The sequence below is a fragment of the Melopsittacus undulatus genome, chromosome 1 (genome assembly GCF_012275295.1).
Source record: "Melopsittacus undulatus isolate bMelUnd1 chromosome 1, bMelUnd1.mat.Z, whole genome shotgun sequence".
In the NCBI taxonomy this organism is placed as follows: domain Eukaryota; kingdom Metazoa; phylum Chordata; class Aves; order Psittaciformes; family Psittaculidae; genus Melopsittacus; species Melopsittacus undulatus.
The window spans coordinates 3,459,376-3,481,804 of record NC_047527.1 but is presented as its reverse complement, the minus strand read 5'-3'; the positions used below and the strand labels follow the sequence as shown (position 1 = coordinate 3,481,804).

Here is a 22,429-nt window from a genome sequence, read left to right as displayed (position 1 = left end):
TCAAGCAGTGCTGAAATCAGAACATGTACAATGATTTATAATGGGAAGGAAAAAAATATAGAAATAAAGTGAATATAGCATAAAATAAACCTTTTCTACATCATGGATAGACATAGTGGGTATTTCTGTTTTCTACATGGTCCATAGAGCCTCTCTAATATGTGACTGCAACCAAGTCCTTAGTGAATTTACCTGGTGAAGCAGGGAAGTGTTGTTGTCAGAGGGTGAAGCCTACAGCTGAGAGACTATAGACAATTATGTGGCTGACAATTATAGTACCCAGCATGGAGTCAGGGACTTCATGTGGCATCTAAGATCAAGATCATGATGATAGACTGAGAACGTCACTGACTCTTCTGAGCTGTCTCATCCTACCTCTTGTAACAACAGTGCCCAACTCTTGCGCTCAATCCATCTGCCCCGTGTCAGATGGAGACACACAATGGCTGTGATTTGGTATCTCACCTATCTGTGACCAGCAAAGAGTTGCACATACACTCTTGATGCAGCCTGCATGTGTGTATCCATTGAAAAGGGGAGTAACAGAAAGAAGATAGAAGCCCATGGGGTACAAGATGGAAGGGAACAGAAAGGAGGAAAGCAGAAGTATCTGCATAACCACCTGCTGCTCCCTTCCCTGGGTTGGCTTCAGGGAGCACTGAACCACCCCACAGCCTTGTCCATCCTTTACTTACCACCACTAAGTACCTTACTTACCATATATTTCCCACATATGTTCTTTATTATTGTTTTACATTGGAGGGGGGAAGAGTGTTATAGGGGAATTTTTGTGGGTGAGTAAAGAGTTTAGATGGGGGACAAGAGAATTCACACAAAGTAATGAAACGCTGCTATTAACACACATCTCTCAACATGAAGGAGCACCTTACAAAACTTAAAATGCAGCAAAGGAGCTCGGCAGGAAGATATTTACATTTGTTTAAACATTTCTATCATTTCAGGGAACCTAAATGCCTTATTCTGTACTAGTTAAAGGATGCTTTGTTATGTTAATGTACAGGTTGGGACTGGTGCTCCAAGTTGTATTGTTGAAGTGGCTGCACTGTATTACATGTGAGTGTTATAACCAGTCACTTAATCTTCATTCCTGACAGAAATACATTCATTAAGGCATAGGGTAGGGCTTAACTTCAATGTTCCAGTGCTGCTGACATTTTTGATTTCTCCATTTATGTATGTGTTTGTCCATATACTCTTAAAAATACTACACATGCCTATTTTTATACGTATATACATAAAAACAGGAATCACACACAGATTTATATACATATATACACATAAAAAGGAATAAATAACAAATGTGTGTAAACCAGTCTGCATTTACAGGACAATCACACTGTACTAGAGGTCGTAGGTAACAGCCAAATAGATTAATGAATTGGCAGTTGACAAAAGCAGGCAAACTACTCAGTAGGATTTAAAAGATAGCCTGTGCTTTTGATCTCTGAGCAGCACACAAGAATACAAAAGGAATATGAAGTGCATAAACCTATGGCAGCAACCTTGAAAGCAGTTCACCCACAAAAGCATCTAGCTGATCATTCTTCAAATCTATCCTAGATCCTTCCAAAGAAGCCAAAGACACACATACAAACCCAGGATGACTGCATTACCCATATGGATGCAAATGGCACCAACACTGCTTCCTACAAAAGCACTTGCGGGCTACGTGATCAGGACCCTTCTTGTCACACTATGAAGACTATGTATGTCCTTTCGGATATAAAATGAACACGTATCAAAACACAGAGGAGGCATCAAATGCTATTTGATAAACCCCATACAATAGGCCAGCAATCGAAGACGCAACAACTTCACCTCTTAGGTCATTTATAGAACATTTATGCCCTTAGCAGCAGTTTACTGACTAATACTGGCTATATCTTCATCATGATCAACATATCTGAGGAATAAAGCACCTCCTAACTGGTCAGGCTATTTCAGCAGCTCCTGCTGGCTGAAGAAAGTAGATCCTTTACACTGTGCTGCACTCATTTTCTGCCTGACTACTCTTTGACCTTCTTAGCCAAAATTGTCATTAACTCATTTGCAGCTTTGTGATCGGTTTTACTGTCAAGTATTGAATTTATTCTAGTCTCATTTTAGACATCATGCAGTAAAAACACAACAGGTCATTTCCAAAGCAATTGCAGGATTATGTACAGCGTGACGCCTTATCTTGAATATGAAACCAAGACACAGCTCAAGACCACCCTTAGTTTCTTGCAATATCTAAGCTCTACAAAAGTTGTTCCTATTACACACAACTAGCAAAGTATGTTTTACCAGAGCTGTAGATAATGTAAAATCACATTACTCCTTTTCAGTGGAGTAAAAGTTCTGTGGCTCTAACTCCCTTGATCTGGAGGTTTTCCCCTGGCCTTCACAATTCATTGTGTCCCAGGACCAACAAGGAGGCACTATGCACTCGCATAGACCTCAGCTACATTTTGTCCTAACAAGACTCTAGACACATGAAAATCACTTTGGACTTCAACAAAATGATTTCTGATTGAGGAATGAAAAAGAAAACTAACAGCTTTTATTCTGTCAATCCAATGCAAGCAAGAACAATTTCTTCTTTGTTCGCTTCCTCCCATTCCTCTGCCCTTTCATCCCTAGGAAGTACTAACTGTAACTATCGAAGAGCTCTTTCTGACCAAGCTATCTTCAAAAAGATTAATGTTTGGGTGGTTTTTTTGAGCGTGTGAGTGTTTTATTCTTGCTCCAACAAAGAAAAATCCAACCCCAAACCCCTACCCTCAAATTGCCTTTAAAAAGTGCTGAACACCATTCCCATAGCCATTATTCGCCAAGCACATCATGTCTTTTGACAGCTGAGTTGTTTCTGAAAAGCACTGTTGCCTGATTATAGGGAAACACTCCAATAAGAAGCACATATTCACTGAAATGATGCACTTTTTATGACAATCTTTCCAAGAACAACAGTAGCTAATTTGAGTTGAGTTTCCTACTGGGAAATGACTCTTTAATATGCACATCTCTTAATGACTCCTTTAAAGCAAATTGTTGATGATACAGTGATTTAATCATATATGTAAGAAAAAAGTTTAGCTCTTACTTAGAGTATGTTTTATCATCTTTTCAGGTAGCACAAATCCAATGCAGCCCACGTGGCTCACATCAGCCACATGTTCTCTTTATTTTAAACACTATTACTGAATGGATCCACAGGTTTTTTTGGGCCCACTTACTTGGTGTTGACTGGCTTTTGCCAACTGTTCATTCGCTGATTCTACGTTAGAAGATGCAGTCTCGATGTTGGCTTCAATGCTATCTGCAAATTAAGATAACAGAAAATCATTACAGGGTGGAAACCTAAAACAAAGACTTGATACCAACAGCAATATAACATAAAGAGATGAGCCAGTTCTTGTTTGCAAGCTAATCCATTTGTCAGAGGCTGTATGACTGGTATCTATCCATGTGAGTTACCAGCTCACCCCATTCCCACTGAAACCAGTGTGAAGACTTATTCAGAATTTAAAGGAAAACAGCTCAAGACAGGTAAATTTGCTAGATTAGAGTTAAATACAAGAAGGGACATGGCAAATTGTACCTGAAATTATCTCATTATTAGTGTCACAATGAAGTACATATGTGTTATTGACCATCCTCAGGAGTCTGTACTTAAGCAGGTCATCTGAGACACTATTACACTCCAGAAAGACCATGCCCATCGTGTGAGATTCATCCCACTCTACGTTAGCTGCCTGCTGCTGATCAGGTAACATGAACCACAACCTAAACTCCTAGATCAATTTCCAAGCTGCAAGTGAGGTCTGATCAGATGCTTCACATTGAGACACATTGCTTGAATCTAATATTAAGGAAGAGGAATCTCAGACGTCGACTGGCTAGGTCTGATGTTGGGGGAAGCTAAGGAAGAAATCAAACGGAGACTGGAAAAGAAAGATTATCAAGTACACATTGCAGCTGGCAGCTCTTCACTTCCATCAGACAAGCATTAATTCTGGCTCCAGGATTTATGCATTAATTCTGATTTGCTTAGGAAGCAAGACATCTATGGAACAGAACACATCAATAAGGGCTTGTGTTCCCAGAAGAAATCATAGACCACCTTGTCCCCTAAAAGATGTGCAGCTAATAATTTGCCACAACGGAAGAGTACGTGAGCTTGGTGTGCTTCTGTGTGTTGTCAGGCAGATATTGCAACACGAAGCATATGAAAATGGTCAAGAGGAACAAAACAACAGGTTGAAAATGGATGAAAAATTAAGGTTTCGGTGCTTTCCCTAATCCTTAATAAAATTAATGGAAATTCTTCAACTGATGGCATTAGGAGTAGGATTAATACACGCCACAGAAGATTTAATTTATTGTTCCATTTTTGATAGAAAGAACATTAATTAGTCTGGACACATTTGTATCGGGTAAAGAAATGAAGGTTTACAGAAAAACGCTATAAGAAAGTGGTTGTGTTCATGGTTTGCCATTTTAAAATGAAATTGCATTCAAAACCCATTAAAATAACTGTGCATTTCTGATAACTCAAAAATATAACAAAAAAAGCCAAAACCCCACAAAACAGAAGAAACAGAATGAAACCACTTCATCTTCACAGTTTGAAACTTGTTAAAAGACTTGCATTACTCCTGAGGCAGATGGATTTCCACTCCTTTTATTTTAGATTATGTATGTAATAGTGAATCAGAGAATGGCTTGGGTTAGAAAGGATCTTAAGATTCCAACCCCCTGCAACAGGCAGGGACACCTCACACTAGACCATGTCACCCAAGGCTCTGTCCAACCTGGCCTTGAACAGTGCCAGGGATGGAGCACTCACAACTTCCCTGGGCAACCCAATCCAGTGTCTCACCACTCTTACAGTAAAGAACTTCTTCCTTATATCCAAACCTGAACTTCCCCTGTTTCAGTTTGAACCCATTGCCCCTTCTCCTATCACTACAGTCCCTGACGAAGAGTCCATCCCCAGCATCCTTGTAGCCCCCTTCAGGTATCTCCTGCATGAGAAAGAAAAAATACATGGCCAGCACTTTCATAGATTGATACAGCATAATTTTCTTTGCTATATCAAATGCTTCTCAAACCACTTTTATTAAGCATTTAGCACCACAGACCTTGATTGGTATCACCTCTCCCTTTATGCTTTCCTTGCATTCAGGACTCATCAGGAAGAGATCAAAAGGCTTTTAAGGAGCTCAGCCTCTGCTTATGAAGAAAGATACAATTTCCTTCTACAGAGACTTAGAAGATCTACATGGGGTCTACCTCAAACAGGTATGCCTGAGAAACAAGGTGTTTCTTGTGAGTAAAACAGTAAACAGATTTCAACCTGTTACTTGATAATTGTGGTGTTCTAGGTGTGTTTACAAGGAAAACTCTCATGGCACATCACCACAAGTTGTATCACTGACAACTGGTGCCAACACTTATGTTTAAAAAGAATCATAGAATGGTTTGGGTTGGAGAAGACCTCAAAGCTCATCCAGTTCCAACACCTGCCATGGGCAGGGACACCTTCCACTAGAGTAGGTTGCTCCAAGCCCCTCTGTCGAACCTGACCTTGAACACTGCCAGGGATGGGGCAGCCACAGCTTCTCTGGACAACAGGCATCACAACTCCAGGGTAGGCTCTCATGTCTTTCCAACCAGACATTGAGACCGACACACAAATCAGTAATTGCTCATTTGATGTAGTTTATGAGTTACAGCAGAGGGATGCTTCCTGGTTACATATGAGAAAGAGCTGAAAAGTGGCAGATCTGTGGGCTATGTAGGGCAGGGGAGTGCTTTCTTTATGTGCTCACATCTTAACACAGTGCTCTGTAATTGGTGACTACAAGCCCCAGTCCAATTTCCAGCACTGTATATATGAGCCTCTCTGCATATGGAAACAGGGTACAAGGCAGAGGAATCAAGAGTCAGTATGTCATTAATACTGACAGGATACATCAATCAGTGTAACTTGCCACTCAACCAAGGTGATAAATTCTTAGTTGCCTGGTTGTTGACAAGTATTTACTTCTATGGTTAAGCATGAGTACATGATGCATAGTTAACCAGATTGGTTTTGCCTGAAATCCAAACTATATCCTGTGGAAGTCCATAAGAACCAGCCACTGAGATAAGACCTGAAATTCGGATCCTGATCACTCAGAGCTTCAACAAGCCATAACCTTCTTACAGCCAAGCTATGATACATTAAGCTGGGGAGAAGAAACAACTTAAAAATGGAACTAAAACTAAGAACATATCCTGCTGGGAAACCTGTTAATGTCAGAAACACAAAAGCTGACCATGGGTTTGTGTTAAAAAATAGAATTTTATGTAGAAAAGCACCTCGCTTTTAAGTTACTTTGTGATGGGATTTGGAAGGGATGGGGGGATTTGGGAAATTGCCTTATCATAGAATCATAGAATGGTTTGGGTTGGAAGGGATCTTAAAGATCATCCAGTTCCAATCCCTGCCATGGGCAAGGACACCTTCCACTAGACCAGGTTGCTCCAAGCCCCGTTCAGCCTGACCTAATCAAAGTAATAGAACTTGCTCATGTATCTGATGCTTCCCAGGATCTTAGCGCAGACACCCTTCACTACTCATTGACTCGTAAAGGCTGACGCTCCTCAGAAAATCAATCATAAGAGAGCTACAGAGGAGAGATTTATGAAAGATATCTTACTAAACCAAGAGTAATCTGTCTGTGCTCCTCTTGGGGCAGGGAGAAATCACAGAAGGAGCTTAATTTAAGGTCTTTAAATAGCCCTCCAGAGGAACTGAGTGCTTTTCACTGCTTGCAGGGGGCCCTAAGGAGATTTGCCCTCCTTAGGTAAAATTAAATGCTGGGAATGCCCCCATAGCACTGCATGGAATGGGCTAATCACATGTTCTGCAGTGCGCTTTGCAAACATCATCCACCTATTTACCACCACAGGCTTCCACAAGTAGGATGGATGTATGTGCTACATGTTATATAGGAGCTGATGCAATAGTACAGGACCCTGGTGGCACTGCTTCTGCTCACTTATTCTTCTAACAGGCGAATACCAGCCTTGGAATAAGCAAAACTCCCATTTAAATATTCTTTTGGAAGCAACTTATAATCGTGAGACACAGGAGGAAAACCAGAACAAAACCACCCCAAACCAACTCTAAATCTCTATAAAAATGACACATAAATATGTAACACAATTTAACCAGATATTCCTGCTGATTAACACAGAAAAGCAAGGGAAGGAAAGAGAATTTGGGTCAAATCACAAGGAAATAAGTGATAACACAATGATGTTAATAAGACAATAATGAATGCATCACTCACAGCTATTTCTCTGCATTATTGCTGAATGATTGTGATGGTTTACAGCGTTACCTTGCACACTTTCAGGCTCCTTGCCAAGGTACCTTACTTGCCAATGCAAGAGGGGGTTTCTTCAGTATACTGAAGAAAGCCTGCTGGAGGGGTCTACCTTTTCCTTCATCTTTAGTATGAATGGACAGCAATTCTGTTCCCAAACAGATGAGATATCCCAGCCCTGAGGCTGGGATTTTTCAAAGAGCCTGAATCCCACAATAATTTTTCTGTTCTCAGCCTCTGATGCCAGATTTATGGTGCAGTTTGAAAACAAAGAGAAACCTTAGGGCAATGTAATTGCCATTGTATTCAACTGAGTGACAGGGCAGCACTGAAGCAGATGGTGGTTGCAAACAAATGCACCCAGGAATTCAGATAGTTCTAATTTCCCAGCTAGAAAACATCCTTTCAGCTGGGGCTGTTCAGCCTGGAGAAGAGAATCTGTGTGGAGACCTCAGAGCAGCTTCCAGTGTCTGAAGGGGAGGCTATAGGGATGCTGGAGAGGGACTCTTCATCAGGGACTGCAGTGATAGGACAAGGGGTGATGGGTTCAGACTGAAAGAGGGAAGTTCAGGCTGGAAATAAGGCAGAAGTTCTTTACTGTGAGGGTGCTGAGGCACTGACACAGGGTGCCCAGAGAAGTGATGAATGCTCCATTCCTGGCAGTGTTCAAGGCCAGGATGGACAGAGCCTTGGGTGACATGGTTTACTGTGAGATGTCCCTGCCCATGGCAGGGGTTGGAACTGGATGACCTTAAGGTCCTTTCCAACACAAACCATTGCGTGATTCTATGATTTAATGACACATTTGTCACACAGAGACAGAAATCATGATGAACCCAAGAGGTGTCTTTAACCCTATCTATTTACCTGCCTTCTGGGGTCAAGCCCACCTAATGAGCAAAAAGAGTCTTACATTAAATAACTCAAATGACAGTGGCTGGAGTGGGGTTTTTGTTCTCACATATTAAAGAATTAGCCTTGGGCAACATGGTCTAGTGTGACGTGTCCCTGCCCATGGTAGGGGATTGGAACTGGATGATACTAAGGTCCTTTACATCCCAAACCCTTCTGTGATTCTAGGACCAGAGTATTTATACCCAAAGCAATGGACTGGCTTTATGAGGCAGCATTTTCAGTGAAACTGCTTGAAAGACCTGAAACTGAGCTTGTGAATGAGAATTTTAAAGTACTTCCACTTGGTAAGAACTAAATGGGACCTTTAATTTTTAGCACTTTAATAAGCTTAACCCTCTGATCACTACAACTTCTGGCTAAAAAAAAATAATACACATGCCAAGAAGCACAATGATAATAATAAAAAGGTCATTTTAGAAGTGTATAAAGGTTTATTTACTAATTAAAAGAGAAATTGGGAGTGAAATTACATTCAGCATGAAAATGAATTTTGCCCATTCTAATTGCCATGTACTTTAAGCAAGTGTTATTCCACAAGCTAAAGACCCTCAGGCACAACTGTGGATATTAAAGAGAAGGAAAACTATGGCAGTTATTCCTGAGTGAAGTTCAGAATGGCTCAGGGTTAGTCATGTGGAAACTCCAATGTAAGCATCAAGTGAGAAACTCTGCACATGAGAGACATGGTTTAGTGTGAAGTGTCCCTGCCCATGGCAGGGGGTTGGAACTGGATGATTTTAAGGTCCTTTCCAACCCAAACCATTCTGTGATTTAATAAACTAATCTCACCCACATGCTAAATTAAGGCTATATGGGTCATACTGGGTTAGACTGGTGCAATGAAATACAATTGTCAGTTCCAGGAGTCATCATCAGCTGTGGTTATTGCTACCAACAAACAGCAGATAGAACCTAGCTTTCTATTTGACTTTAAAAGAGCTCTAATTCTTCCCCATGGTAACATAGCATGGCTCTCAGAGGTAAGGACTGAGGCACTGAACAACCTTCATGAAATCACAGAATGGTTTGGGTTGGAAAGGGCTTTAATATCATCCAGCTCCAATCCCCTGACATGATCAGGGACACTTCACACCAGACCATGTCACCCAAGGCTCTGTCCAACCTGGCCTTGAACACTGCCAAGGACGGAATTGGATTTGCCTTCTCTGGGCAACCCATTCCAGTGCATCAACACCCTCACAGTAAAGAACTTCATATCTAACCTGAACTTCCCCTGTTTCACTTTGAACCCATCACCCCTTGTCCTGTTGCTACAGTCCCTGATGAAGAGTCCCTCTCCGGCATCCATTCAACCTGGAAAGACCATGCAGACTACCTTAAAATGTCATAACCAGCTTTTCCTACTGGTTTTCTTTGGCCAACAGCCCAAAGACCAGTTATGAATAAAAGCTGAACACCAGCATAAATTTACAATACTTTAGCTCCTGAATGATTTATACAGTCCTTGAGCTGCATGTTGGAAATGTCAACTCACTGCTACATAAGCGTGCACTGGAAAATGGTATTGCCCTGTCAGAGGTTTGCCATGCCTGCCAGGATACAGCTTCTAGGGATTCACAATGCATATGTTGTCCTGTGTATGCTATTGGAACATAGCACAGAGAATATGGTATCTTGTATCATTTGCTTTGTGCTAAATGGGAATATGAGCACTTAAGCAGATGTAAAGCCATTTACCATTCTTTCTTACAGAGACAAGTGGTCTCAAATCACTGATATTTACCCCAAGAGAAGAATCAACATACAAAGAGTTTCCTGAGGGTATGGCCTCTGCCCTCATTGCCTGGTGTACCCTTTTCAGCTCTCCATCTCAGCTCTATCTAATCCACAGCTCCCATATGGCTTTGGGTAACGCATGGTTCTAGTTTACATCCCAGTAAAAATTAACACTGGAGAGTATTATATCATGGCAGTGGACTTGATTCACTTTTGGCTTTGCATTTTCTTCTTTTTCTGATGGAAAATGCTATTTCAGTCTGAGTTTAAGTGCAGAAATTTATGGGCATGTTAGATTTTCATCCTTCTTTTTTCCCCAAAACAATCTTTGAAAGTCATTTAAAAAGCAGAAGAACACTCAATCTAGCTTTGATTGGGAAATTCCCCACACTCTTTTCCCCTTGTGATGTAAATTCAATTCTTTATTTCTTTTTCTAATTCTAGAAGACATCCATGTGAAAGAAAAATCTTATTTCCAACTGCAATAAAACCATTTCTTTGAAATGACAAAAAAAAGGACAAAAGGCCCAAAATAATCATATTTGCCTTTCCAAATCCAGCTCACGAATTAGCACATCTTGCATAAATGCCTTAATTTCATTTGCATGCAGCATTTTCCAGAGGTCCACTTTTGTCTCCAATTAACATAACACCTTCCATTACGCAGCTAAGCGCATAAGCTACGGAGTCATCTGATGCAAGAAGTGTCAATCTGAGTACTCACAGGGACAAATGAGGATGATGGGAGTGCTGTTTCATAGGAATATCCATATTTATCCCTGCTTGTTCTCTTTTAAACATCATATATTTTACCTACAAATTAAAGCCACTGATATTTACAACTTGCTTGACACCTTTTGCTTTACAGGGATGCTTTGATTTATTTAACCCACTCAAGCTCTGGCTTCCCAAACACAGTCTGTCCGTGGCAGAGTATAGCACCTCCCCACAGAAATAAACCAGCCACCTGGGCAGCTTCTGCCTTTATGACATTCTCTGCTCAATTGCAGCATTACTAGAAATGGAGCACACAGCAGCTCCAGCTTCCCCAAAACGACTCAGGATAAACGGGTGTGAGAAGAATGCTACTGGTGGCAATAAACCTCATAAAAAGGAAGAGCCTTGTTTCTCGTACAGAATTAGCTGGTTCATTAACTGCAAGTGTACCAGCCCAATCACATTATGAGGGTCAAACACAGAACAGCAGACAAATCTTCAGGCATTAGTAGATTTGCAGGTGTAGAGCTGCACATTATTCTCCTTCTAAACCAGTGTGTGCCGTCTTACCTGTCAGCACTAGAGCTAAATGTAAAAGTCTGCATACAATAAGGGAAGACACAAACTCCCACACTCGCAGAGAGCAGAAATGGGAAAATCACATTAATATCTTGTGTTGCCTATTATCTGCAGTAAAATGAATTGGTCAGAGATCATGGTAGCCCACATATGACTCCAACAATTCAGTCGCAGTCATCAACTTGTGCCTAACATGGAATAGATCATCTTACAGACTCTTCAGTGCTGTATAAATACAAAGGTGTTTGAAAACTCATAGGGGAGGTCACCACTGCTGCAGTCCTAGATAATAGGTAGAGTAATGCCAGTGGTACACAGGATAAGGGGCAATTGGTTAAAACTGCAACAAGGGAAGTTTAGATGGGATATAAGGAAGAAGTTCTTTACTGTAAGGGTGATGAGGCACTGGAATGGGTTGTCAGGGATGTTGTGAATGCTCCATCCCTGGTGGTGTTCAAGGCCAGGTTGGACAGAGCCTTTGGTCTGGTGTGAGGTGTCCCTGCCCATTGCAGGGGGTTGGAACTGGATGTGTCCTTAAGGTCCTTTCCAACCCCCACTATTCTATGATGCTATAGAAAACACCATGACCTTAAAATTGTTGCCTACAAAGCAGTTAAGGGCAGTAATATCACGCAATTTCAGCAGCTGGGGTGGTTAACAATAGAACTTAATTACACTTCAATAACAGAGTAACTGATGACAGAGCATATACTTCAGATGAAGAAAGAAACTGGAGGCTTCTTGGGAATCAAATGGTAAGTGGAATAGATTATCACTGATTCAATGATCACAGAATAACAATCATAGAAAGGTTTGGGTTGGAAAGGACCTTAAGATCATCCAGTTCCAACCCCCTGCCATGGGCAGGGACACCTCACACTAGACCATGTCACCCAAGGCTCTGTCCAACCTGGCCTTGAACACTGCCAGGGATGGAGCATTTATCACTCCTTTGGGTAACCTGTTCCAGTGCCTCAGCACCCTAAGAGTAAAGAACTTCTTCCTCATATTTAACCTGAGCTTCCCCTGTTTCAGTTTAAACTCACCACCCCTTGTAATACCCTTCCCGCATGGACTGTGCCCTGTAGTGACATGTAACTGTGTCTCAACAAGCAGTTGAAAACAAAAAAGCCATGGAAAGATTTCCCAATTCCTCAGGAACCACTAAGAACATAAATGTGCCCATTCACATAACAGCCTCCTCTGAGATCACTTAGGAAATGTAACCAAATCAGAGACTCTGCAGACCACATTCAACTGAATGTGGATATTAAAGCTGTTACATTCAGGTAGTTGGGGACTATTCTCAAGATGTGCTAATTTTCCTTAGATGTCCCAACTGAGACACATAACTCAGGAGAGTTTAGTTAAGGATCCAGTTGAATGATTTCCCAGTGCAGTTTGCATTAGCGCATCTGGCAACAGACTCTTGGCTGTGCCATTCAGGCAGTCAAACCGGAGAAGGACACATGGAAGGATGCCGACTGGCTTCCTTGACAGTGTCAATGTGTTAAACCATCCTTCAGGTCAGAAAGGCAATGATGCTAATACAGGCACCAAAGGTGATCTAACTTCACAGGAAAGAAAATAGAACCATGGAATCAGAGAGTCAACTTGGTGGGAAAAGACCTTTAAGATTAACCAGCCCAACCATTCCCTTGCATGGCCAAGGCTACAACTAAACCATGTCACTGAGGGCAGTGAGTTTGCTTGATGGCTTTGTGAACCATTTTGGCACCCCCCCCCCCCCCCCCCCCCCCAGCAATTCTGTCTGACCTGACTGCTGGTCATCCCCTCCTTCCTTCATCATTCCCAATTTAAAGCCACCCTCATAAGGTCAAGCATCCTACTAGTGAAAACAGTTTTGTTCTCTCCACCTTTCCCAAGCAAATGCTGATCTAAAACAGGGTCCTATGGTTATAAAACCCTAAACTGTATCACTAGCACCAATTCCACAGCCAGCTATTGATTTGTCTGACTGGCATCCTCATCCTCACACCCTTTCCCCTCACCAGCACCCCATGAGATGAAGCTGTGCAGCAATGCTTTTGCCAATAGCTCCTGCAAAACTGCATTGAAAAGATTGTTTCTGTTGATTCAAAGGTAACCTAGGCCACTAGCTTATTTTGGTTTTGAGGGCTTGGACTCCCTGATATAGTAATGCTTAGTTAAATGCCTGTATCAAAGAGATGTCATGACTACAAACACATCCATGGAGTTTATTAGCATGAAGACAAAAGATAGCAGAGATATGCCCCCAAATTTGCATTTTGCCTCACCTATTTCCTCCTTGCATGACAGAAATTGCTCTCTACCCTCAGGAGTGTTACACTGTGTTCATTAAGGAACTGGCCCACATGCTAGCAAAACTGCTTTTAGGTTTCTGTAAGCACTATGAGTTACTCTGCCTGTGCCATGCATAGACCAGACAAGCTCCTCCCAGGTTCAGGTGAACCAGAGCATGGTTTGCTCTACAGCCCTGGGAGCATTTTGCTACGTGGTGCATCTCATATTCCTGGTTATGTATTCTCCCTGGACAACATTAAAAACCTAAAACAAGCGCCAAGAGAACTGTTCCTTGTCATCATTGCTTCTGAATTTTCACTGTAGGGGTTTCGACACCCTCTGCCTCCTTATTCTTAACCTCACTTCTGCGTAATATGGATGTGAACAGGCAGAAAGTGGGTCCTCCCAGCAATTGGTTGGGAACATACCTTGACTTGCTGCCAAGCTGAAAAGATACTCATAAAGAAACTAATAATCCGCTGCAGTTGAATGGGAAGAAGGTGTCAGATATAAAAGCAACAGAAAACTTATGCCAGCTGAAAGACAAAACATCCTGCTTAGTCTAACTGCTCCTCATAGACAAGCTAATACCAGGGTCACTTCTATGCATGGGCAACATCTTTAAATAATAAGTAGTGCCTTAAGAAAAGGAGTTAGGAGGATCTTGAAGCTAGCTGATGTATGTTGTCATGTCCCTCGAGGCATGAGCATCTGATGCGCTTTTAGGAGATGAATCAGGCTGCAAAGTTATCCATGTACAAAAATGAGCTTCTGAACATGCATAAATTAAAGCAAACAAACAAACACCCTAAAAAGCTGGGTTTAGATAGAACCTTGATTTCTTTCTGCATCTGGGGACCTGAGTGGTGTCTGTCAGTAGAAGCAGCTAGCTCATTTCAGTGTGAAAGCAGGTATCTTAGGCTAAAGGGAACTTGAAAAGGTAGGAGCTTGGCAAAGAACATCAGGGCAATTAAGACACAGAAGGGAAGAGTTTCTTCCTTTATGATCTACATATGGCTGTCTTAGGATCAGCTCCCAGGAGCTCCAGTGAGAACTGTAGCTGAAGCCTGCATGTTAGAAATATCTCCACAAATCTTGCTTCTCTGGAGTTTACATCCCTCAATGTGGCTTTAGAACTAGAGCTATTTGGAAGCTGATGTTTGCTTCTAAAGCACTGTGCAGTCTTATTGTACATATACGAAATAGAAGATACAGAAGTCTTCTAAACAAGATATACAAGATCTTCTAAACGAAGATATATAAGTCTAAGCCACATCAGGAGACAGCAGTGACAAAGACAAGGATCAGAGGGAATTTAAAAGGAGATGATCTACTGAGTCTTGCCTCTCTATTCACACAAGTGATGGGCTACTCTTAAAGATAGTACTAGGGGTTACTCACATGTCTTTTCCCAAGCTTTCTTCACCATACTCCCAGCTACTAATAGCTGGAAAGCAAGAGGCCAACTAATGGGCAGAAACCTCAGACTTATGCATGTGAGCACATCATGATGTTAGGCTACTGTAAACTTAATCAGACACACCCTGCAATGTGGAAAGCAAATTCCATTTAGGAGAAGCAAGCTGCTCAATTTTCTCCCCCATCATCAATACTCATAACAATAATTGCTACTACTATTGCTTTTTAATTACAGTTCCAGATAGAAAGGAAGAATTGGATCTCTTTCCAGTTAATGTTATATCTTCTCCAGCTTCCTTTTTACAGTCAAAAGGGAATGGATTAATCTCCCTAGGAATTCTATTTTATGCTAAATATACTAGCTAACTATCCTTAAGATGAGAACCCCACTGCACAGTGCAGCTCATCAAATCAGAACATGACTGACTGTACAACAACAGCATCAACAAACATTGCTCATGAAGGACCACACATCACACTGGAATGGCACAGGAGGGGAGTAAAGCTGATACATTAAATGTGATACCTACCTATTGTGTCTCCTTGCTCATGCACCATGGAAGCCAGGTCTTTAATGATCTGGTTCACATCCAACATATCACTCTGAAAACACAGAAAGTCTGATGTTAATGATGAATGGATAATGTCCAAGTATCAAAGGCATGTTCCACAGCCAAGTTTGCAAAGCAAAAACCCAAACCCACAGAATCACGGAATCAGGTAGGCTGGAAAAGACCTCTAAAATACCTTGCTGGATTTAAGTCACACAGTTGACTCAAGCTTTCTATAAGAAACAAGTCAAAAGATCATATCAAGTGTTCAAGTCCAGGTAGGATGGGGCTCTGAGCAACCAGGTCTAGTAGATGTCCCTGTCCATGGCAGAGGGTTGGAACTGAATGAGCTTTAAGGTCCCTTCCAACACAAACCATGCTATGATTCCATGGACATACTGTTCACCAGACAGTCTGTGGAACCTCCATCCTTGCAGATCTACAAAGCCAAGAGGACGTGGCCCTAAGCAACATGTTTTCATTGACTGTTCTGAACAAGGGTTTTGACTAGAGTTTTTTCCAAAGTTGTTTGAGAACTTCAGTTATTCTGTGATTTATCAGCTTAACAAAATGCATTCTGTTTGTCTTTTTTTTCCTGTGATGTTCCCTTACTGCTAGTGCATTTAGCAATATCTATGTTATTATGTTTATTACTGCTAGATTAATTCTTTTCATAAGTGGCAGTGTCATATGAAAGCAGCATATGCTCACATTTGCTCTTGTAGATGGTAAGTGTTCAGAAATGAAGCAAACAAATTCAGTGGCAATTTGTTGTGTTTTAACTGAAAATTCAAGTGCTGAATCTAGTTACTTCTGTTTTACACTTGAAAATGTATAAATTAATCTCTTCATCAAAACAAGACTTTCCCTGTTGCTTTACTAATAAGGAGATTTCAAATTCAGTCAGGTTTTGATCATATCTACATCAGTTTACAAATAGCATTTTATCATTTTATCGGATGCTCTCCTAAAAGATGGCCTTTTTCTGCACAAGAATCCCCATTCTGGGATCAATGGCCTGCATCAACAATAACCTTTTCAGAAAGGGAAGGGTTTACTCTTGTGGTTTTTATTGTGTTTCTCTCTTAATCCTTCACAAATCTGAAAAACAACTATTACATAGAATCATCATAGGACCACACAACGGTCACACTAGACCATGTTCCGCAAGGCTCTGTCCAGCCTGGCCTTGAACACTGCTAGGGATGGAGCATCTATCACTTCTCTGTATCCCTCGTATGAATGTAGCCCATTCCATGTATCCCTTGTACTGGGGAACCCAGCACTGGATACTTTCTAAACTAGTAAAAACGTTTCCTAAGAATAGGCTTCTCCTAGGGCTAGTTGCACAGGAATTAATTTATCTGCTTGGGGCATGGTTCAACTCTAGTGCATTGCACCAAAAGGTCTGATTGCTTTCACCTCACTTCTGCAGAGACCTCAGAGCAGCTTCCAGTGTCTGAAGGGGGCTACAAGGATGCTGGAGAGGGACTCTTCATCAAGGACTGTAGTGATAGGACAAGGGATGATGCATCCAGACTGAAACAGTGGAAGCTCGTATTGGATATATAGAAGATACTCTTTACTGTGAGAGTGCTGAGGCGCTGGCACAGGGTACCCAAAGAAGCTGTGAATGCTCCATCCCTGGCAACGCTCAAAGCCAGGCTAGACAGAACCTTAGGCAACATGGTCTAGCATGAGGTTTCCCTGACCATGGCAGGGGGTTAGAACTGAATGATCTTAAGGTCCTTTCCAACCCAAACCATTCTATGATTCTATTCTATGAACTCAGCTTCCCTACTGGCAAACTTGGAAAATGGTGCAAAATGAATCCATTCCCTTCTCCTGAAGTTTGTTATGAGAATATAAGTGGCACAACATTTAATCATCCAACGCAAGACAATCACATTAACTTGCAATGAAGCCTGGGAGCCCCATTGTGAATTCTAGAACACACCAACTTGCTGAATAACTCAAGAAGGAGAAACAAAAGGTTCAAAAAGCTGTGAGAAATCATAATAAACCAAAGAACAAACCCCCTAACCAAAGCCTGGGTAATGCATCACAAAATTCACTTCATTCATTCACTTGTCAAGCATAATGAAGCTTTAATTATGTATGGTATTATTCCTATCTTGTAAATACTGTAGAATATTTTGTAAGAGCAATGAAGTTTAAGTAACTTGAGAATGCGCTCGAGCTCTGTGGTAGTAAATCACTGCCAGGAAATAAGAACAAATTAGCTGTGATGTTTTTCAGTGTGGGAGGGTTTTTGGGTTTTTTTTTGTCTTTTGTAGAAATCTGTGAATGAACAAAATTACAAAGTTTAGTAAAATCGGAAGAACTGGAGATTAATTGCAATGTGTTGTTCTGCTCTCATAGAGCTCCTTAGTGAAAGATGATTAAGGAAAAATTCAACAAACAAATAATAACACTAAATAAGACCCAGAATGTTCATTTATCACTCTTGGCTAAATTGCCCTTTCAGTCTGTCTGGTTTATTTTACTCTAAGGGTGCTACAGTGCTGGCACAGGCTGCCCAAAGAAGTGGTGAATGCTCCATCCCTGCAGTGTTTAAGGCCAGTTAGGACAGAGCCTTGGGTGATATGGTTTAGTGTGAGGTGTCCCTGCACATGGCAGGGGGTTGGAACTGGATGCTCTTAAGGTCCTTTCCAATCCTAACTGCTGTATGATTCTACAGCACTTTAAGTGAACACAGCACTCATGGACATGTTTTCATATGTACATTTCATTAGATAGAGGTTATTGTAATCTATGGAATTATACAAGAACAACACCACACCCCAGTATTCCCATTGTAATAAAACAAGTGGGCAATGTGGTCTAAGATCGACCAGATGATGGACTGAGTCCTCACAGGGTCCTCCTCAGCTAATTTAAGCAAAGCAATTTGGGCTGTCTTCCTCCTTATGCCAGATACCATGATAAGAAGGGGAAGGATGAGAAAAGATATTCAATGCTGTATACGAACAGTGCTGTTCCAGATTTGCCATTTATATTCAGGTACTTGGGACAGAACAGCCATCTGGTGCTGCAGAGTATAGATCCTTTTCATAGCATTGTAACAACACTTAAAATCATCGTTTAGCAAATGTGCATTAGTTAAAGCCAGCCTCTGTGTTGTTGGGAAAGGAAAAATGTGACTCCTGTATTTAAGGCAAAACAAACAGGGGTGAGTTGTAAAGCAGAGAGCACAAAGCAATCTGACCTGAAGCAAGGAATCTGTTGAATAATTTAACCTGGCAACGTGAAGTTTAAAAGACCCTGATATATATAAGCAAAACACAATGAGAAATAAAAGAAAGCCAGAAATAAAGACCTTCTATAAAGGAATATACCCAGGAGCAATGTTCCTGTTCCTTCTTGCCAGGTTACCTCTAAACTTGCCTGCCATCAGAGTTTGTTAGCAAAATCACATTGCCTTTGGTTGCCCACATTTGCACACACTACGTGGAATTCACAGTGAAATACAGCTCCTCATCAATGTCTTTGACTCCACAGGAACCAGGAATACAACAACCAGTCGTCTTCCCAAAATGCTGTCTCCCTGCCAGCTAACTAGGCTGGGGTTTAATCACCACCCAAGTTTTGTTGGTTCAAAACCAAGAAACCCCATCCTTTCCTGTGGCAGCAACTTACTTATTAGATTCTGCAGCAAAAGGGAGACATTGAAATTGTGTCATCTAAATCCTTATTTATATATGGAGAAATCTATTGTTCGCAGTAATAGACAGGATTTAATGCCATCCATGCTGGCACAAAAAGAATTAAACTAGTCAACAGGAAAATCAGAGATGGCAAAAAAGAAATGGCAGTAGCTAAAGACAACCAAAAAAAGGCAGAGATGTGCCAACAAACATCATGCAGATGAGAGAACCAGAGAAACAAAAGAGTTTGGGACCCTAAAGACTTGGAGGATTAGCTCTCACTATGGAAAGTTAGTTTGGAAGACAAAGTGCCAGGTTAAAATAGTGTGAGGTGTCCCTGCCCATGGCAGGGGGTTGGAACTAGATGATCTTAAGGTCCTTTCCAACCCTAACTATTCTATGATTCTAAAATTGAGGACTATTTGAGTCATTTAACCTTACTCAGAGAGTGAATAATACCACTGCAAAGTACTGGGATTGCTTAAAGAAAGCTGAAATTCCACCTCTGGAAACGACTGGATATATGATTTTGCAGATAAACTAGAAATTTCCATTTCCCATTTTTTACTTTAACAAGACCATCATTTCGGCACTTTAAAAATTAAACTGGGAGCAAGTTGGGTTGTAAAACCCAGGCATCCTTATCAAGACAGGAACAACCTAATCATAAATCCCAGCAGCCCATTTACCCATGGAATAAACATTGCTGAGGTATTTGCCAGGATAGCACATAAGTAAACCTCCCCTCGCTTCCATTCCCATGCTTAGTGGGGTGAAGATTTAGCCATATTCTAACACACCCTGACCCTAATGATATCTTAATGATTTTCCTGTATTCCAGCCATGAGAACAGCATTAAATAAATCACAGAGATTAAACATGACCTCCTCAAAAGGACATGGAAAAAGCACATGATGTCAATAATTTCTCTCTCGCATATAACCAGATCCCAGCATCCTTCATCAATGTCAGGTCAGGTCCTCAAGGGAAGAGTCACACTTATTTCTAACACTGTTTGCTTTAGGTTTGTGTGAAAAATGAGATCAGAAGTATCAGTGGTCTATGCTTCCGTGTGTATTCACAAACCATCCATCCTACCTTGTAAAGGACTACATATTAGCATTTAAATTAACTGCTGACTTCACGAGACACTGAATTCCACACGTGAGGTCTCATTCTGCCCCACCATCTACTCTGCAACAAGCAACCAAAAGAGGTACAACATCAAGTGAAGGAGATTGAGAGATGCAATATAATGCCCATGGCAGGGGATTAGAATTGGATAATCTTAAGGTCCTTTCCAACCCAAACCAGTCTGTGATTCTATGTGTGTATTTCTATACAGGGAACCACTGCAAACCAAAGCAAAACAAAACAAAACCCTAGTACTTGTTATCTTTAAGGGAAACCAAACCAAACCCCAACCTTTTGTAGTGTCTGGCATGCTTTACCAAAGAGATGCTGCTTGGTCATTGTCCCATCAGCAACACCCCTGTGGTGTCTCCTATGCTATGGAGCATAGGCAAGGCAACCATGGGCAAGCCAGAGAACACAGAAAGACTGACTAAAGCATGGTGTACATCCATCCCCATATACTTCTGTGAGATAGGGGAAGGAAAGCAGGGGGAGGGAAATAACAAAGAGTGAACAAACATCTTTGATGCTGGATGGACAAAACCTAAATCTTACTGCAACAGTCTTCCAACAAATATTTTTCTCTTGTCTATGGTTGGGGAGCAAAAAAAAACCTAAATGACATCCTATAAATCAAACCGATTCAGCCCAAGCAACAGCAGACCAGCAGAAAATTGTTTTGAGGGCAGAAGCTATCCAGAACAGCAATTACAGACTGAGTTAGATCTCCTCTGGGACCAAGCAACAGCCAGTGCAGGGAGTTTCTCTCTCCCTCTTGCTTGCTTGTGCTGTCTTAAGCGGTCTGTGTCATCTCAGGGAGTGCAGTACTGCACTTGCATCATTAAAATAGCCTTGCTGAGCTGCAGCATGCTAATCCACATCTGCCTGGGGACAACAGGCAAGGAAACACAACAAAGAGTCTTTCTGTCCATGAAAATCCAAAAGGAGAGGCTATGGAAGGTGAAGTTCATCAGAGGTGAGACCATCGCAGAGGACACATCAACAGGCATCAATAAAGGGAGATCCAGAAGCCAGACAGATAGAGTATATTATCCATTGTGCCTGTTGCTCCTGGCTAGAAACCACATGCCCACCAAAGCTGTTCTACCATTCCCTCTCCTAAGCTGGACAGGGGAGGGAAAATATAATGAAAGGTTCATGGGTTAAGATAAGAACAAGGAGATCACTCACCAGCTATTATCACAGGGGAAACAGATGTGACTTGGGGAAATCAGCTCAATTTAGGCAAAGACAGGGACTGAGAGAAAGAAGAACAAAATGCTATTGAAGATCAAATTTGAGAACATCTAAGGAACCTTTAGGTGAAGAAGTACTTGGGACCTAACAAGGTGCATCCACAGGTCCTAAGATTGAAGAGGGCTTTGAACAACCAGATCTAGAGAAGGTTGCAGAGGGGCAGGATTTAGATACTCTTTAAAGTCCCTTCCAACCCACACCATTCTATGATTGTTACCAACCAAACCAAAGTAGTGAGAAATAAAACCAGATCTTAAAACACCTTCCCCCCACCTCTCTGTTCTTCCTGAACTCAATTTTACTCCCAAATTCTCTACCTTCTTCTCCAAAGTGGCTCTCAGGAACAGAGGCTGTGGTCAGTTCATCACATGTTATCTCTGCTGCTCCTTCCTCCTCTTGCTCCACTGTGGGTCCCTCCCACATGTAAGTCCTTGCCCACCAAAGACGCAGCTCTCCATGAACTGCTCCAGTGCAGGTCCCACACAGGGTCATAACTCCTGCAACAAATCTGCTCCAGTCTGGGCTCCTGTCTTTCTCCACAGGGACACATACCCTGCTGGGAGCCTGCACCAGCATAGGCTTCCCACAAAGTCACAACACCTCTCAGTCATCTCCTACTCTGGTATGGGAATCCCTATGGGCTGCAGGTAAATATCTACTCCCTTGTTAACCACCATGGGCTGCAGGTGGTGGATACCTGATCCATTGTTAACCTCCATAGGCTGCAGGTGGTGGATGCCTGCTCCCTTGTTGACCTCCATGGGCTGCAGGGCACAGCTTGCCTCAT

General features: G+C 41.7%; 1 protein-coding gene across 2 annotated transcripts in view; it reads right to left on the bottom strand.

The window, feature by feature from the left end:
* TSNARE1 (t-SNARE domain containing 1) overlaps positions 1–22,429 on the bottom strand; it is a 380,410-nt gene that overhangs the window by 178,396 nt on the left and 179,585 nt on the right. For both annotated transcript variants that reach the window (XM_034063960.1, XM_034063963.1), the window contains exons 8-9: positions 15,563–15,635; positions 3,237–3,319 (exon numbers count right to left, since the gene is read on the bottom strand). In XM_034063960.1, coding sequence (XP_033919851.1) covers positions 3,237–3,319; positions 15,563–15,635 — 156 coding nt within the window. The remainder of the gene's footprint in view (positions 1–3,236; positions 3,320–15,562; positions 15,636–22,429) is intronic.